Source organism: Physeter macrocephalus, chromosome 18, assembly GCF_002837175.3.
Source record: "Physeter macrocephalus isolate SW-GA chromosome 18, ASM283717v5, whole genome shotgun sequence".
Taxonomy (NCBI): Eukaryota; Metazoa; Chordata; class Mammalia; order Artiodactyla; family Physeteridae; genus Physeter; species Physeter macrocephalus.
Window position 1 is genome coordinate 92,399,227 of NC_041231.1, and position 20,479 is coordinate 92,419,705.

Genomic DNA, 20,479 nt, shown 5'->3' on the forward strand with positions numbered 1-20,479 from the left:
CTGAGAAAACCATAATTCAAAAAGAGTCATGTACCACAATGTTCATTGCAGCTCTATTTACAATAGCCAGAACATGGAAGCAACCTACATGTACATTGACAGATGAATGGATAAAGAAGATGCAGCACATATATACAATGGAATATTACTCAGCCATAAAAAAGAAATGAAAGTGAGTTATTTGTAGTGAAGTGGATGGACCCAGAGTCTGTCACACAGAGTGAAGTAAGTCACTTCTTCAGAAAGAGAAAAACAAATACCTTATGCTAAGACATATATATGGAATCTAAAAAACCAACCCCAAAAATGGTCATGAAGAACCTAGGGGCAAGATGGGAATAAAGACGCAGACCTACTAGAGAATGGACTTGAGGATACAGGGAGGGGGAAGGGTAAGCTGGGACAAAGTGAGAGAGTGGCATGGACATATATACACCACCAAATGTAAAACAGATCGCTAGTGGGAAGCAGCCGCATAGCACAGGGAGATCAGCTCGGTGTTTTGTGACCACCTAGAGGACTTTGTTATAAAGCAGAAACTAACACACCATTGTAAAGCAATTATACTCCAATAAAGATGTTAAAAAAAATGTAAATCCCTTAAATATTGTACTTCTTCCCTTAGCTTTAGTTACATATCTTGTTCAACTATCAAGATGATACAAAAGAAAATGCTAAAGTCATTATAATATGGTGTCTCCTAAAACAAATGCTATAAATGGATGGAATTTTCAGGCCAGTAGTGTTAAACAGCGAGAACTCATTCAGCATATCTTAAATTCTCCAGTTTGCTCCAACCAAGACAGATACAAAGGGAATATGCTTTGTTTGGTTTTCTTGTAATTACAACAGATTTAAATGTTTTTATCACCATTGTATCTTATTAATACCTTTTTAAAAAATACTACTTGGTATACCACAGGAAGAATGCAAACAGGCTGTGGCAGAGGTTGTGTGTCCAAACCCCCTTCAAGGAAGACATATGAAGACAGCCCAACAGGAAGCAAATGTGGAAACAAGACAGTTAGAGCAGAATCCTCTAGTCAGGCTGTATTCCATCTGGCCCTCCTGGGCAGAGCCTTCTTCTCCATGGAGCATTTATCAATCAGGGTCCCAGCAAAGCAGATGGCACACTGCATAACTGAAGAGATTTTAATAAAGGGACTATTTACTAAAGCTTGGCAAGGTTAGGAAAACCAACAAGAGACAATGCAATACTCTCAGGCTAGCAACAATGGGGTGTGTTTTCACCCCTGGGCCTGAAAAAGCAAAGGAAAGGAAGAGTTACAAGATCCCGGAGAAACAGATGAATAGAGAGGGCCACCTGACAAGAGCTGTGACCTTCAGGTTAGGATGGGCAGGGAAGAAGGAAGTGAGAGAGGGGAACGAATCCTTCCATTTCACACTCTAGTCACACCCCCAACCTCTAACTGGAGAAATCCAACTAGATGCCAGGTAGCAAGGATCCTACCGATGCAGTCCACACAGGTCTGCCTCCATGGACATACATCAAGGTGGGGAAGGGTGGGGAATGGATCTGGAGGGAAACAGAACTTATCCACTTCTGTGCAAGATCCTAAGACGAATGTGAAGCAAACTGCAAATAATATACAAGACATATCGAACAGTACAGCTGACTGGAGCAAAAGTTGTATGTATGGAATTAATGGAAGAAAAAGTGGAAATGGTAGAACGAGGTAGAAGTCACAAGTTAATTTGGTAGGTAACAGGCAACCACTGAAGGTATGCATACAGGAGAGTGAGATATTCCCAGAAAATGACAGCCGTATATACAGTCTGATTGAAAGGAGCATCACTGCAATCGAAGGTCAGTTAGATTATTCCTGCACCCTAAGTATTAAGGGGGTAGTAAGAAATAAACATTAACATGAATTTTCCCCTAGTGTATCCCAGGTATCTCAAAAGTCTTATCCATTTCACCCTCTCCATTTTAAACTGAGAAAACTGAGTCTCAGAAAAGTAACTTACTGAAAAACAACAAGTAGTTAACTGTTACAAGGACCACATTATTTCACTAACTTGTGCTGTCTTGTAAGTCTTGGCAGTAGAAATAGAAAGTGAAGAATGGAAGTTTCAGTGACAGGCCCAGATGTCCATTAACAAGAAGATCTCAGGTGAGTCTCTTAATCCCTTCCTGGATCAGCTTCCTCAGCTGCAAACTAAGGGTATCTAACAAAATTATTTCTCCCATCTCTGAAATTCTCCTGTTGCATTACTAAGACTTAATTCATCAATCTTCCCACCCTCAAACCAACCTGCCAGCGAACACCCACAGCAACTTCATCTTCAACTCATCTCTTGCTGTAGACTATCACAGTTAAACCCAACTACAGTCTCTCCAATAAACCCACTTAAGCAAAACTCTTCAGTGAGATGCTATCCCTAATCAACCCAACCTGGAGGTGACAGGCCTTCTGTGATACTGTGATATGAGAAATACATATTTGGTCACCATCCCCAGTTCTTGGTACAGATCTCCTAAAACTCTTATGATTTCCTGAGTGATAGGGTGAGAGGAGCATCTTTGGTTATTCATAATAAGCCCCTCTCAAGCAAATCTTAATTTGTATTAATGAGTTAACTCTTGGAGGAAACAGGCTGGTTGGTGTCATCCCTGATGACATACGATGTGGAGCGTCTTTTCATATGCTTATTTTCCATCTGTGTATCTTCTTTGGTGAGGTTTCTGATAAGGTCGTTGGCCCATTTTTTAATCAGGCTGCTTATTTTCCTGTTGTTGGGTTTTGAGAGTTCTTTGTGTATTTTAGATTACAGTTCTTCATCAGGTATGTCTTTCGCAAATATTTTCTTCCAGCCTGTGACTTGTCTTCCCATTCTCTTGATACTGTCTTTTGCATAGCAGAAGTTTTTCATTTTAATGAGGTCCAGCTCATCAATTATTTCTTTCACAGATCATGCCTTGGTGTTACATCTAAAACGTAATCGCCATACCTATGGTCACCTAGATTTTCTCCTGTATGATCTTTATTGTCATTCAGTTTTTTAAAAATATTAAGTGGCTAGTATATGCCTGGTACTCAAGCGACAATACCCTCAAGCATCCTGAAGCACTGATTTAAGAAGCTCAACTGAACAACCATTAAGGCAGTGACTCTCAACTGGGAGAGAGCACAGCAATCATGGTATAGTATGAACGTAGTGTCAAATTTAAGAGCACAGGCATCGGATCCAGACTGCCTAGATTCAGATTCCAACTATGCCACTTACTACCTGTGTGCCCCTATGTCGCAACTTCCTCTTCTAAGAAATGAGGAAAACAGAGGTACCCACTGTACTTCACAGTACTGTTGTAAAATTAAATGACTTACTCCATGCTTAGCATAGTGCCTGTCACACTGTAAGTGCACAATAAATGCTAGTAATGATACTTCTAGACCTTACAAGATGGGGTTGAGGTATAGTTTGAAAAAAAATATTCAAAGTTATCACTGCTACAAATTTTTAATCGTGACATTTTATTTCAGGATTTCAAGGAAGACTAAGGTAGAGTCTAAAATTCTCATATTCTGCGGTCACCTAATAAATTAAAGACTCAAAATTAATGAATAGCAGCATGTGGAAGGCAGTAAATACAAGCCAGCAGGAAAAGTATGTGGTTAAAACTCTCAATTTGATGGAAGTAGACTTTTTTAAAAACACAAACTCCCATTTATTTAAAAAAATGGTAAAAATTTTAAGTGAGAACCTCAATTCACTTAACTTAATATTTTAATATCATATTATCAGTTTTCATTTGTACTAATCTAACAGAAGAAAAGTAGACTATATTTACAAATTAATCCACAGAATTAAGAATGGTTTATTCCTCAGTGGCTTCAATAAGAATCTGTTTCAAAGAACACTGGCTAATAAAACAATCAAAGCATAATTCTATTTTCTGTAACTACAAAAATTACACATAGAAGAGGAATCAAAATTGAATACTACTTTTAAAGTACTTTCAGAAGGGATAACAACTAATTATGTGATATAAAAACAAGCAAATAATGTCAATTATATCTCAATAAAACTGAAAATAAAGCTGTTTCCTTATTTTAAAATTAAATTCTGTCTTCCTGATCTGAGGTTCAAATTAAATCTATTTTACACTAAAATAAAAATAAGATTTTTTAAAAAGACTATACCTGACATTTATAAGCCGACCAAATGCATGCCTCCTATATTGGATTGGTCAATGCACAAAGCAGTCAAGGACAAACTTTTATGATTTTTGCCCAACAATAACTTTCATAAAAATGCTTAACAATGTTAACTAAGTAGTATTTTATATTACAGTTCATATAATATATACATGTGCTTATCTGACTTTCAACAATTACCTTTAATTGTTTCCTCCACAACTTCTACCACACGATCTATCTGTTGAACCTAAAAAGAAAACAAACTGTTAGACAAGCAATTTACATGCAGAAGAAACAGCAATTTTTGTTTATCCTTCTGCTTGAGTCAACATAAAACATTGTGAAGCACACAAATGCAAGTTTTCTTTAATTAATGCATTTGGAGATATTATAAGAAATACTCAATACTCCATATTGGTTTTGTTTTTTGTTTTTTCCCCTGCATCAGCAGGCGGACGCGCAACCACTGCGCCACCAGGGAAGCCCCCTCCATATTGTTTTGTGTTACAATGAAGTATGAAATTATCACTCTCCTGTCCTCCAATTATAATTGAAGAAATCATATTACATTTAAATAACCTGCCTGGAGTTCTATTAGGATAGCCTATCAACATAAACTCAACACATACTGAGATATAAATTGCAGTTTAATTAAAACATGTATCTTCACACAGAGCTTCAAGCAAAATAGCATAATATGACAACCTACACAAAAGGACACATGCTGGTATTAAGATCTACTCCAAATTTTATGTTTTATTATTTTAACACTGAAACCCCTTTTAATGAAGGGATTTCTTTCTACCATGTGCTAGGTACCCCGCTCAGGTCCGTGGAATACAAAATCAAATAACAGCTCCTGCCCTAGACACAAGTGACTAAGGAAGATTTCCCAGGGTACCATGGGAACACAAAGGGAAGATAATAAAACATGTCTGAGTAATCCAACAATGCTTCTCAGGGAACCAGAGATGACTCTTGAGGGATAAACAGGATTCAGATAGGAGAAGCCCACTAAGGGGATTCAGTTAGAGTGGCTACAGTTTGGAAGGAAATTGAAAAAAGCAGAGATTGTAGCCCAAGAAGCTAGAGGAAGGAGAGAAAGACAGGTAAGAAAAGGTCATAAGTTGATATTTCTTCTACATTTAAAATCCTCAAAATCATTATTGTTTTATCACAAAATAGAAATATAAAAAGGAAATAAAGTAACTCATAACACCCTCCATTCCCACTCCTCAGATGAAATCACTCATAACGGTTTGATGAGTAGATACCAAGTGTTAAACATTTACACATAATTCTGTTCTGTAGCGTTTTCTTCTGTAACAAATTATGAGACAGACAGATGACAGATAAAATAACAGACCTCCGCTTGATTTTTTTTTCTATACATCATCAATACATCTAGGTCTACTTCATTCATTTTACTAGCTGCACACTCTCTCACATATGGATATAACATAATGCATTCATACAGTTCAGTAGTGATGAATTCCCCTACTGATGAGCATTTTTGTCACTCCTAATCGTTCATTATTATACAATGATGTTGCAATGAACTCAACTGAGATAAGAAGAACCTTTTAAAAACACTTTATTTAAAATGCAATGTCACATCTCTTTGAAATATTCTTTTGGCCTCAGTGCCTTATAGGAAATAAGGGAAGACTTGAGAGAACACACTTGAATCCAGCTCTGCATGTGACCACTCAGCCCAGCATGATGGTAGTAGTAACAATAATTATTGAGAAATTGTCAAAGGCAAAGTAAATCTCAGAGAAACTTAGATCTTCAGTCCTAAACAAACCTACCTAACTGGAGATGGATGTGTCCACCTAGAACCAATGGAACCATTAAGTTCTGGTTTTATTAAGAGAATCCACATGGCTTCCTTACAGAATGTGATCAAACCCAGGATAACAGAGAGTTCAAAGAGGAAGAAGTAGCCAACAGTGTCAAATGCTTCAGAGATAACAAGTAACATAAAGACTAAAATGGGTATACCTGGTTTAACAATAAGGGGGGTCAATGAACCCAGTTCAGTAGTAATGAATCATAAATAAGAAAATGGTGACAGCTCATACAGACAACTCTTACAAAAAGCTGGGTAGAAAAAAGAGAAAGAGGACTCTTGATAGCTAAAAAAAAAAAATTGAGTATACATGTGTTAGTATATTTAATTCTTTCTTTCCTTTTTTCCTTTCTTTTTTAAAGTTTACATGCTGAGGAGAGAAAGGCCATAGATAAAAAGGAATTAAAGATAGAAGAAATAATTGATGGAGCTAGGTCCTTGAGGAAGTAGAGAGGGTAAGATCCAAAACACAGGTAGTAGAGACACAAGCCAGAATGGGAGAGGGGCCAAGTCATCTTCTGAGACAAGGGGTTAGGAGGGAAGTCTGAAAACAGATGCTATTACTCTTGTAGAAGTCAAAGAGGATATTGAACAAGATTCCCATCTGTTGGCCTCAATTTTCTCAGTGAAATAAGAAGTTCATCTGCTATGAGTGAGAAAGCATACTGTTAAATAAGAACAGAGTGGATGTTTAAAATACCTGTTAAAAGTTTAATACCTGGTAAAAAAAAAAAAAAAAGAGAGAGAGAAAACTAGAAACACATAAAAATTGCTACGGTATTGAGATACCAGTTGAAACTGGATACCATGAACTTTTAACAATGACTCCATGTATAGCTGTCATTTTCCTCAGGGCCCAGCAGATCTTATGTAGGAACGAAACAGTTAAATGGATTGACCCAAGGTTTGTTCATTCCATCATCCATTCATTCATTCACTCATCATTTGTTAAACATCTAACAAGTGCCAGGAAGGTTCAAAAGGCTGGGGAAATAGCACAGAGATTTACAGGACAGATGTGAAGGATACGGAAAAAAGGAAACTATGCTGGATAACATGAAACTTTAAGTATAGGTTAGATAGATAAAGAAGCAGAACCAGAAAGGAGAAGTAAAGTGGCTGGCGTTTGAAGGAAGGAAGGAAGAAAGGAAAGGGAGGGTGGGAAAGAGAAGCGAGGATGGAGAGAGATAAAGGAGAAAAGAGAATAGGAGGTTATAACAGAGCACAGATATAGGTATTTAGTATTTTTGAAGAACAGCAAGGTCCAAGATCTAGTCATGAGAAAAATTTGCTGAAAGAGTTTGATAAAGGTGATAACCACTGGAGTTGAGAAGTAAGGAAGTAAGGTTAGAGTGTTGGTGAGACATTCCATATGGACACTCAGATTGCCCACGATATTAGAGATACAGGTAGGATAAGGAAGGAAGAGTTGATCAAATTTCCCAGTGAATGTAGGTGAATGACCAACACATCAGTTGAGGAAAAGACAGATAAAAGAAGTACAATATAAAATAATTCAATGATGGAACCAAAACAAAAATGCTTTCCTATGCAGTTGGAGACATCACAGTTTAAAGGGAGTATTGCACCCAATCTCGTAGCACATGGACCGAACAGGAAGCGTGTTCCCTGGAGAAAAGTCAGAATAACACGTGGAGGAAGGAGTTAAAAGGTTAAAAAGTTGCGGGTAAGCTAAACTATAAAATTCTTAGAAGAAAACAAAGCCATGAATCTAGATGAATCTCGTATTAGACAATAGTTTCTTACTATTACATCGAAAGAATGAGTGACAAAAAAGGCAAGCTGAACATCATCAAAATTAAAACCTCTTGGTACATCAAAGGACACTGCTAGGAAAATAACAAGACAACACAGAAAATGGGAGAAAATTTTTGCAAATCATATATCTGATAAGAGACCTGAATCTAGAATATATAAAGCGCTCCTTGAACTCAATAAAAAGACAAATAAGCCATTTAAAAATGGGCAAAAGATCTGAAAAGACACTTCTCCAAGAAAGATATACAAATGGCCAATAAGCACATGAAAAGATGTTCAACATCATTAACCAACCAATAAATGCAAATCAAAACCACAATGGAGGAAGTGGGCAGTTACTGTTTAACGTGCATAGATTTTCAGTTTGGAAAGATGAAAATGTTCTGGAGATGGATGCTGGTGATGGTTCCACAGCAGAGTGAACGTATTTACCGCCACTGAACTATACACTTAAAATTGATTAAGATAGTAAACTTTATGTTGTGTATATTTTACCATAATGAGATACTACTTCATACCCACTAGGATGGCTATAATCAAAAGGACAGACCGTAACAAATGTGGGCAAGGATATGGAGAAATTGGAACCCACATCACACATCGCTAGTGGGAATGCAATAAAATGGGGCTGCTGCTTTGGAAACCAGTCTGGCAGATCCTCAAACCATTAAACCAGATGATCCAGCAATTCCAATCCTAGTTGGATACCCAAGAGAAATGCAAACGTATGCCCAGACAAAACTTGTACACAAATGTCACAGCATTATCCATAATATGCAAAAGACAGAAACAACCCAAGTCCCATCTACTGATGAATAGATAAACAAAAGGTGGTATATATCCATACAACAAAGTGTCATTGAACCATAAAGGGAAATGAAGTATTAATAATGTTAAAACATTATGCTAAAGGACAGAGGCCAGAGGAAAAAAGGAAAAAAATCAATCAACATATTGTCTGATTCCACGCATATGAAATGACCATAATAGGGAAATTTTCAGAGGCAAAGTAGATTAGTGATTACCTATGGATGGGTGGTGAAAGAAATGAGAGAGGCTGGTAAGGAGTACTATGTTTCTTCTTGGAGTGATGAAAATATTATAAAATTGATTGCAGCGATGGTCGCATAACTCTGTGAATATACTAAAAACCACTGAATTACACAATTTAAATGGGAGAATAGTGTGGTGTTTGAATTATATCTCAAAAGGGCTGATATTACTGCCACCATCCCCCCAAAAAAAGGTTGAGGGTGGCCAAATGTTCTAATGTCAAGGTCATGAAACTCAAGAAAAAACTGAGGAAATGTTCCAGTTAAAGGAGACTTAAGAGACCTGACAACTGAATGTAACTTTGGGTCTAGATCTGGGATTTTTCTTTTCCTATAAAGGACATTATTGGAACAATTAACAAGATGTGAATAAGGTCTGCACGCTAACTGACAGTATTTTAGCAATGTTAAATTCCTGATTTTTATAATTAGACTATAGTGATAAGAGAATAGCCTTGTTTTTTAAATATAAGGATATTTAGAAGAGGCATCAGGTTTACATCTTGCTCTCAAAAGGATCAGGAAAAATGTCTATATATAAAAAGAATAAGTAAATTTGGTAAAATAGTAACATTCGGGGAATCTGGGTAAATGGTATATGTTAATTCTTTATTTTCACCACTTTTCTGTGAGTGTGAAATCATGTCAAAATAAAACTTTAAGTGTGTGCGTGGGTGTGGGTGTTGAAGAGATGAAGATTTTCTTTTACCCTCATGGTCACACAGAATTGACGTGAATGCATCAATTCTGAAATGCATCAAGCTGAAAATACATCCTCTGACTTTGAAAAAATACTTGATTATCACATTCACTTTTAAGGCAGAAAAACAGATATTGCCTACACCTGATCGGTAATCGCTGGGTGGTGTGGGGCGAATCCAGGACTTCAAAAGGAAGGCTCTACCAAACTTTAAGAAAAAGAGAAAAAAGCATTTGATTACAAAAAAGCAGGGGGGAAGTTCATTAAATGCTTCAAAGAAAATGTTGTGTCACTTCCATTTCTAGTAAGGAGGATACTGGAGGAAGCGGTGGGAGAAAAAAAGAAAGAAGAGGAGACAGTGAAGAAAGAGAGAAGAGTCAGGGGAGGGGGAATTAAATGCAAGAGGGAGAGGCTGGGAGGCAAAAAGAACAGGGTGGGAGGCAGGGAGAGAAGAAAAAGCAGTCCTGAGTGAGAACAAACTCAAGGTTCACATACAGTAATGAGGAATATATTGAATTCATTCTGGGAAGAAAAGGAAAGCTGTTCTTAATTAACACTATAAATTGTAGCCCTGAATACACAAGAGCTTAGTCTCTGGCATATAATTCAAATAAAATAAATAGAAGCATATCTTGTGTCCTTCAGGCACTTAGTTATAACTATACAGGAAAAAAAAGACATGCGGTATGTTCTGTTACTGACTCCATATGATCTTGACAATGAAGAAAGGAGTTGGTGAATAAACAATTCATAAACAACACTGAGTCATTCTGCTGCAGAACTTTTAAAAGAAACCCATAAAAATATTTTATTCAGCTATTAGAAACTACTCCAAATTTATAACTCAACATGAAGAAACAAACCTATACAAAGCCACCTAAAGCAAATAAAAGAGCTATTCTGAAGTTTCCTAATTGTTTCGAGCAGTGCTCTCCAACAGAACTTTCTACAAGGACAGAAACGTTTACACACTGGGCTGTCCAGCATGGCAGCCACTAGCCACATGTAGTTACTGCGTACTGGAAACACAGCTAACTGTGACTGAGGAACTGAATTTTAATTTTAATTCACTTAAATGTTCACCTGTGGCTTTTGGCAACCACACTGGCCAAGTGCAGGTTTAGAGTATGGCTAAGACAGCCACCCAGTTTGTGGTGACGTGTTAAGGAAGCCCTAGGAAACTAACACACACCTCAAACACAATTTTGCCAACTAGGCTAAAATAAAAGTGTAGTCAGGGAACAGTCTAATACTGTCCTGCAGTCAGAAGTTCAGCTTTAGTATGCACTGGAAGTATCTTTTTTTCTGAACAACCAGCAGCTAGATAAGTTGCAACCAGACTACTAATAACACCGTTGATAGTTAACATTTCTTGAGCAATTACCATGTCCCAGGCTCCATGCTAACGCACCACACGCACCATCACTTTTAATCCTCAGAACATCCCTCAGCAGGAGACACTTACTGTTATTTCCTAGGCTGAGGGAACTAAGGCACGAAGGTATCCTGCTAAATTCTAGCCAAGTGGTCTTAGTATATCTTACCTAGGAATGGCACATAAGGGGCACGTTTTGTGAATTTCCCTTTTCCTTTACACACCGAGGTCATTACTAACTGATCACAAAACGATATCCAACTGAACTTGGACTTTCAAGTTAACCAGGCAACAACTATTCCCCCTAACGCTCACCCACCAATCACCTCTGCCATGCATGCATTCACTTGACAAATACCTATTAAGCACCAACCAAGCACTATGACTGTTCTAGGAACGGGGGATCTAATGGTGAAAATACCAAGTCCCTGCTTCATGGGCCTTACATTCTATTTGGAGGAGACAAACAGGTAAACAACTGAAAATGTTCATTTCCTATCATGATAGATGCTATGAAGAAAATAAAATCTGCGAGTGGCTGGAGGAGGAGAGGGCAATTTTGCTACAGTGGTCCAGGTCAACCTCTGGACAGGCAGCGTTAATGCTGGGACGTGAACCATAAGACAGAAGCACCAACGTGAACCTCCAGGGGCAAGAGCATATACAGGGGTTGAGAGGCAGAAGTGATGGAGAATGAGGGCCATCGTGGTAGGAGATGAGGTCAGATAATCAGGGAAGGAAGACTATGTGGGACCCTGTAGCTCACGTTGTGCCAGTTACACTTTATATTCTACCTGCGAAAGGAAGTGATTGGAGGGTTAACTGAACAATCTCAGTAGCATCGCTCAGGCTAATTCTATCAAAAATGTGCACAGAGCACTCTTTATCCACATTTCTCTATTACTTGGTATGAGTCTTTTTATACTTGTATGAATCTGGCTGGGGTTTTACTACCTCTTGATTTTATCCCAAGACACTTCAAATGCTTTCAGGGGTAACAAAGGTTAACAAATTATAGATACACATCAACATAGGTACAGAGGAACTCTCTCATTAGCTCTCTTAATTTTGACTGTATATAAATAAACTAGGACAACCTGTCATTTCATTCTAATTAAGAAATATCAGGGGCTTCCCTGGTGGCGCAGTGGTTGCGCGTCCGCCTGCCGATGCTAGGGGAACCGGGTTCGCGCCCCGGTCCGGGAGGATCCCACATGCCGCGGAACGGCTGGGCCCGTGAGCCATGGCCGCTGAGCCTGCGCGTCCGGAGCCTGTGCTCCGCGACGGGAGAGGCCGCAGCAGAGGGAGGCCCGCATACCACAAAAAAAAAAAAAAAGAAAGAAATATCAGACCAACACTTTAAAACCACCTAAAAACTCTATCAACCTTTAAAAGAAAAAAATGCCTTTCTATCTCTGTTAAGAACTATACTATAAAAAGCCTTTTCCGGGGCTTCCCTGGTGGCGCAGTGGTTTCGCGTCCGCCTGCCGATGCAGGGGAACCGGGTTCGCGCCCCGGTCTGGGAGGATCCCACGTGCCGCGGAGCGGCTGGGCCCGTGAGCCATGGCCGCTAAGCCTGCGCTCCGCGACGGGAGAGGCCGCAGCAGAGGGAGGCCCGCATACCACAAAAAAAAAACAACAACAACAAAAAAGCCTTTTCCATTAAATGCATGTTCAGATTTTTCACTTTTACCATAATGGGAGCTTGATCCAATAATCAGCATTTGACAGGTTAAAGTTCAATACTGACTTCATGGTAAAAAAATATTTTTCTCTCTAAAAAATTTTCCTTCAAGCTGTTAAGGGAAGTCCCTACCTCTATAAATGGTATTGGAAGAGAGCTCAATTTCCAAATCTCTTAAATTTGGAGAAGTCCAGAGCAGTCACTAGCTAACTCTGCTGGAAGACAGATTTCTTGAATTCACAAGCCCATGAACAAGTTTACTAATGTTACACAAAAGAGCATTTGGTGCTACATGTGGTTTAACTTTTTCAAAAAAACTTTCTCATCTGCCAGTACAGTTTCATCTTCTTTCACATCTTCATTGAGAAAAATTCTTCCCGAGCGGTACAAATAGCCCTTTCATCAAAAGTTATATGACAGCACATTCCACACACCACTAAAAAGCATATTTTCTACCTGAATGGTACCAGTGAGTGACGAACACTGAGTAAGAGATAAGAATTACTAAGTGAAAGGTGAGGCCAGGCTAGATGGATGCCAGCAAAATGCAGATCAGTACCAGGAACTTTCCCCCCTTAAATCCAATTAAAATACCTATAAAACTCTCTCACAGGGGTTGGGTGGGGGGGAATCTTTAAGAAACTAAAATCAACATGCTAAATTCAATTACATAGAGAAACATTCTTTGGGACATTAGAATATTATAGCCATATTAAATAATAGAACATGTTATAAAGTAAAAAATTATATATAAAGTAATACTAAAGTTGAAAACAGTAGTACTAGAATAAAACAGAAATACACATTAGGGATGTAAAACATCAGCTAATAAACAATGTTGCATGTAGTAGGCAGAATAATGGTCTCTCAAAGATGTTCACGTAGGGCTTCCCTGGTGGCGCAGCGGTTGAGAGTCCGCCTGCCGATGCAGGGGACGCGGGTTCGCGCCCCGGTCCGGGAAGATCCCACATGCCGCGGAGCGGCTGGGCCCGTGAGCCATGGCTGTTGAGCATGCACGTCCAGAGCCTGTGCTCCGCAACGGGAGAGGTCACAGCGGTGAGAGGCCCGCGTACCGCAAAAAAAAAAAAGATGTTCACATCATGATCCCAGAACCAGAGAGTAAATTACCTTCCATGGCAAATGGACTTTGCAGGTGTGATAAAGATTAAAGACCTTGAGATGATGAGATTAACCTGGACTATCCAGATAGGCCCAATCTATTCACACGAGTCCTTAAAAGCTGAGGCTCTTTCCCGTCTCTGGATAGAGAGAGAGATCAAGATAGAAGAAGGGTCAGAGAGAGATGGCACTGCATTGCTGGCCTTAAAGATGGAAGAAGGGGGCCACAAGTCAAGGAATGTGGTGGCCTCTAAAAGCTGCAAAGGACAAGGAAGAAGACTCCCCTAGAGCCTCCAGAAAAGGATGCAGCCCTGTCAACACCTTGATTATAGCCCAGTAAAACCCATGCCCAACTTATCTCCAGAATCGTAAGATAATAAATGCGTGTTGTTTTAACCAACCACATTTGTGGTAATTTGTTATGGGACATGTGAAACTCATACATTAATTAAGAAACAAACATGATAAGAGTTAGCACCATCAAAGAGGGAAAGGAAATTTTAAAAATAAATGCTGCTGGAATAACTGAGAACAATATGGAAAAATATAAATGCATACTTTATATTTAACAAATATATACTTTATATTTAACAAATATTCACTCAATAAGTATTTACTGAGCCAGACACTGTACTAAGTACAGAAACTAATGTAAAATATGTAAAGCTGTAAAATAATAGCAAACAAAATCCCTGGCTTTATGGAGCTTGTAAGTGTCCACCACAGTAAACTGCAAACAGAGTGAAGAGTTGAACAAATCCTTGCCATAATTTTTTTAAAAAAAAGGTCTAAAAGAAAAAGAAAAAATACATACTTTATCAGACCTGTTCCTAGATCCTGGAAACGTAAATTTTAAGTTTTGAAACCACAGGAGAAATTACCCACTCATTCCCCTCTCCCTCAAATTCCAAGTTTCTAATATATCAAAATTTTAAAAGGCAATGAAAAATAATGAGAGAAAGACACACAAATTTTCCCAACTTAAAATAGGTTGAATCCCTGCTACTGAGTTGTAGGAGTCCTTCAGATATTCTGGTGTAAACCCTTTAGGAGATAGGTGTTTTGGAAATGTTTTCTCCCAGTCCATGGCTTATCTTTTCCCCTTAACAGTATCTTTGGGGGAGCCAAAGGAATTAATTTTGATGAAGTCCAATTTATCACTTTCTTTTCTTCTGTGTCCTAAGAAATAGCTGTATGTGGCTACCTGAGAAACAGTTTCCTAACTCAAGGTCACCAAAAACAGAGGGGAAGGTGATAAAACTTTATCAAAGATATATGGATATTAAACAATCACAGAAAATGTGCTCCACATCATTAGCCAACAGAGAAAACAAATTAAAACCACAATGAGATACTACTCATTCCGAGTACAACAGCTAAAATTAAACTGGGAGTACCAAGCTTTGGTCAAGATGTGAAGCAAATGAACTGCTGGTGGAAATGCAAACTAGTATAGCTGTTTTGGAAAACACTTCGGCAATTTTTAAAAGGCTGAGCAGATGCTGGCCATATGACCAAGCAGTACCATTCCTAGGTATTCACCCAAGAGAATGCAAACATAATTCACACAAAGACCTGTGCACGAATGTTTACAGCAGCTTTATTCTTCATAGCCCCAAACTGGAAGCAACACAAATTTCCATCAACTTGCTAAATGGATAGACAAACTGTGGTCCATCCAGACAGTGAAATAATTCCATACAATAAAAAGTAACAAACTATTAATAATCACAACAAAATGTAAAATAGATAGCTAGTGGGAAGCAGTCGCATGGCACAGGGAAATCAGCTCGGTGCTTTGTGACCACCTAGAGGGGTGGGATAGGGAGGGTGTGAGGGAGGGAGACGCAAGAGGGAAGAGATATGGGGATATATGTATATGTATAACTGATTCACTTTGTTATAAAGCAGAAACTAACACACCACGGTAAAGCAATTATACTCCAATAAAAATGTTAAAAAAAATAATAATAAGGCTTCCCTGGTGGCGCAGTGGTTGAGGGTCTGCCTGCCGATGCAGGGGACGTGAGTTCGTGCCCTGGTCCGGGAGGATCCCACGTGCCGCGGGGCGGCTGGGCCCGTGAGCCATGGCCGCTGAGCCTGCGCGTCCGGAGCCTGCGCTCCGCAGCGGGAGAGGCCACAGCGGTGAGAGGCCCGCGTACCGCAAAAAAAATAATAATGATAATAATAATCACAACATGTATGAATACTGAATGAATCATGCTAAGTGAAAAAAGAAACAAAGTAACATATACAGGCATACCTCATTCTATTGCACTTCACTTTACAGCACTTTCCAAATACTGAGTTTTTTTATAAATTGAAGGTTTGTGGCAACCCTGCATGCAGCAAGTCTATTGGCAGCATTTTTCCTACAGCATTTGCTCACTTCCTGTCTCTGTGTCACATTTTGGTGATCCTCACAATACTTCAAACTTTTTCATTATTACATTTGTTATGGTGAGGTGCGATAAGTGGTCTTTAATGTCACTACTGTCATTAATTTAGGGCAGCATGAACGGCGCCCACATAAGACAGCAAACTTAACTGATTACTGAAATGACAAAAAAGGATTTAGACTATTACATAAACTTAGTTGACAAAGTAGCAGGATTTGACAGAACTGACTCCAATTTTGAAAGTTCTACTGTGGGTAAAATGCTATCAAATAGTATTGCAGGCTGCAGAGAAACTGTTCATGAAAGGAAGAGTCAGTCGATGCAGCAAACTTCAGTGTTCTCTTATTTTAAGAAACGGCCACAGCCACCCCCCTTCAGTAACCACCACCCCCATCGGTCAGCAGCCATCAACACTAAGGTAAGAGCCTCCACCCCCAAAAAGACTGTGACTCACTGAAGGCTCCGATGATGCTTAGCATTAATAATAAAGCATTATTTAAAATGAAGGTATGGGGACTTCCCTGGTGGTCCAGTGGTTAAGACTCCACGCTCCCAATGCAGGCGGCCCGGGTTCGATCCCTGGTCAGGGAACTAGATCCCGCACGCCCCCAACTAAAGATCCCGCGTGCCGCAACTAAAGATCCCGCGTGCCCCAGTGAAGATCCCACCTGCTGCAACTAAGACCCAGCACAGCCAAGTAAATATTTTTTTTAATCAAATTAAATTAAATTAAGGTATGAATATATTTTTTAGACATAATGCTATTGCACACTTAAGAGACTACAGTATGGTGTAAACACAACTTTTATACACACTTGAAAAGCAAAAAGATCACGTGACTTGCTTCACCGTGATGTTTGCTTTATTGCAGTGGTCTGGAACCAAACCCAAAATATTTCTGAGGTATGCCTATAATTCCACTTATTTGACATTCTGAAAAAGGCAAAACTATAGGGACAGAAATCAGAACAGTGGTTTCCGAGGACCGTGTTTACTGTTTGCTGGGGCTGGGAGTTGGGGGAGCTGACCACAGAAGGAGACAAGGGAAATTTCTGGTGCAACGGAAATGTTCTGTACGAAATCCATCAGAGGTGATTTCATTACATGTTAATTATATTTCAATAAGCCGTACTTAAAATAACAAAAAAATTAGTATCAATAACATACAAGAAAATAATTAACCTGTAATGAATAAAGGGCGTATAGAAATAACCAGTAGATTATACTGCTTCTGACACTTACCTTTTCACACTACCTTAGCCCTACCCTCCCTCAGTCTTTCACCCCGTCATGTTGATTCTCACTTAAGCATCTCACTGAATGCAAACTCCTCCTTTCCACCCTATTTATCACTCATCTGCACCACTCCAAGCTACACCTCTTAAAATTAGCGCCTCCAAATTACACTCAAATCACGGTGCACTTCTTGCTACTGCTTCTCCCTTCCGGGCACCCGTAACCACGCACGCTTTTCCTTAGATACCTTACTGCTTCTGCTCAAAAGCCCTCTCTCCTTTCTCCATTCATCAAACCACTACTCATCCTTTGAAACCCAGGTCAAGAATGGTTTCAACCTCTGTGCGCCCACCAGACTTTATCCCTATGCATATTTATTGTGATTATTTGCAGCTCTCCTCAGATTTTACTGTCTTTAAGGACAGACAAGTTTTATGCAGCTCTGTAACTCTAGCAAATAGTTTCATGCCAGGCACATAGCTGTGCTCAGTGTTAACTCTACTAGTAAGATAATTAAATTTTTTTAAAAATGCTAATAGAGAGCACTAACTATGTGCCAGGGACCATGCTAAGCACATTATGTGTATTAAATACTTTAACCCTTACAAAACTCGGAGTTAGGTTCTATTATTATCTCTATTCTATGAAGAAACAGAGGCACAGTGAGGTTAAGTAACTTGTACAAGGTCACGCAGCTAATAAGTGGTGGAGCAGGGATATGAACCTGTGTAACCTAGCTCCGAAATCCATGCTCCTCCTAGTATGCTAGACTACCGTTTTATAATTCAGTAGGTGAAAAATGTATACACATATAGATAAAATTAGAGGAAGCCATGAAAAAGTAAAAACAACAGATCTAGGAAGGTACAAAAATGAATGGGCTTTTAAATCTACATGTCATTCTGATACAATACTGCTGCCATTTTGATAATTAAAGGTAAAAAAAAATGGAATATGACAAAAAGACATATCAGAAGACATGAAGTAGAGACAAATAGGAGGATAGTTTCTAAAATTTTGCCCTCAATATCGATGCCACCATTACTGTGACATTATTCCATTTCATGAATTTATTTACCTTCTGGAATACAGTAATATGATAGAAATGTTCTAAAACGTATCCTCTTTCAAAGGCTGCTTTATTTATACACATAATTTTCAAAATTAACATTCACATATGAAAGAGCCATCGTGCTGTCTGACTTTCAGGATTAGAGCAGCCTGCCTGAAAAGATGTTTAAACCACTGCAAATCAACCTGGTAAGAGTCCCTGAGATAAGTGGACACCTGTGTTAAACCACATTTTTGTTCAGCTCTCCAAAGAAAATATGCATCTGCCTGCAGGGCTCACAGCTGGCACATCAGGAAGTTCTGTCATATACAAATTTTCAGCATCTGTGTATTCTGCTTTGAATTGCATGTTTTAAAAATGTTTTTAAATGTTACAACCTGTTTATTAATTCACAGTTTATTTAGGATTTCTAGAGATATTATACAAAGATAAGCCTAATGAATCAATGCCAAGACCAATTTCAGATGCAGTCTTTATTAGCTCAGAAAATCTACACAAAATGTACGATTCTGTAAACATGCTTTCCTGTAACAGAATAAAAACCAACCTTCCTAATAAATATCATGCCTATCAATAATGACTACTATAGGAACTGAGAAATAACACGACCTTAAGCAGAATTCAAGCAAATAAATACTATTTCAGCCATCTATTCCTAACACAACTCCCAGCTGATGGACACAAAGTGTATTTCCATCTGAACCTTACACAGAAATTCCCAACTAATCAATCTCCCCAGCATCTAGGGACCCATCCCACCACATTCTCCAGGAGGCTGAAGATGTTCTAGGCTCAAACCAGATTCCTCTCCCCAAGAACTAGAATGTAAGCTCTACGGGGACAGGGATCTCTGGTGATTTTATATACCGCTGCATTCCTAGCACCTGGAGCAGCAGCTAGCACTCAGTAGGCACTCAGTAGATACTAGCTGAATAGAAAAAACAATAATGTGGCAGCCCTGGGATTTAAAGCCTGGCTTTCTGAGCTCTGAAGTCTATTATTCTTTTTTGCTACCAGACTTTATAACAGAACATCCTTTCTGGTTGACTAAGCTAAAAGAAACTTTCCTGCCAAAAAAACAAACTAAAGAGAAGAAAAGTAGCATTCAATAGGAATAGTCACAACACCTTGGAACTACCTACAGCTAGACACAGAGTAACCAATGTATACAAATAAGAGCAGTGATTAAAAAAAAAAAGTGACATTGCATGAAAACTAATTCCAAGGTGAATAGTTAACCAAAAGTATTTGTCAACAGAGAAATGAAGGGACTTCCCTGGTGGCGCAGTGGTTAAGAATCCACCTGCCAATGTACGGGACACGGATTTGAGCCCTGGTCTGGGAAGATCCCACATGCCATGGAGCACCTAAGCCCGTGCTCCACAACCACTGAGCCTGCGCTCTAGAGCCTGCCAGCCGCAACTAGAGAAAGCCTGCACACGGTAACGAAGACCCAATGCAACCAAAAGTAAGTAAGTAAATAAATAAATAAATAAATTTTATTTGAAAAAAAGAGAGAAATGAAAATTTTCACTGTAAGGTAAAATGTTTCAAGATCCCATAAAAATGAAAAAGATCTTGATTCTGCACTGATTACCTATAAATTTATGTTTTTATAAATTTATATTCTAGATATAAACTTCATTTAATCATGCTAGGGAAAAAGTTTTGGTTAAAAAAAGGTCTTTCTATCCAACACATATACGTTTTCAAATCTGTTCTTTTCTCCTCTCCCGCTATGAAAAAAATACCGGAGGGGGCTTCCCTGGTGGCGCAGTGGTTGAGAATCTTCCTGCCAATGCAGGGGGCACGGGTCCGAGTCCTGGTCTGGGAAGATCCCACATGCCACGGAGCAACTGGGCCCGTGAGCCACAATTACTGAGCCTGCGCATCTGTAGCCTGTGCTCCGCAACAAGAGAGGCCGTGACAGTGAGAGGCCCGCGCACCGCGATGAAGAGTGGCCCCCGCTTGCCACAACTAGAGAAAGCCCTCGCACAGAAACGAAGACCCGACACAGCCATAAATAAATAAATAAATAGATTTTTTTT

At 39.0% G+C, this 20,479-nt stretch overlaps 1 protein-coding gene across 10 annotated transcripts in view; it reads right to left on the bottom strand.

Annotated features, from left to right (window-relative positions):
* The window catches only part of CDKAL1 (CDK5 regulatory subunit associated protein 1 like 1), a 678,378-nt gene that overhangs the window by 472,997 nt on the left and 184,902 nt on the right, over window positions 1-20,479 (bottom strand). For all 10 annotated transcript variants that reach the window (XM_024121827.3, XM_024121823.3, XM_028479372.2 and 7 more), the window contains one exon: window positions 4,362-4,410. In XM_024121827.3, the coding sequence (XP_023977595.1) occupies window positions 4,362-4,410 (49 nt within the window). The remainder of the gene's footprint in view (window positions 1-4,361; window positions 4,411-20,479) is intronic.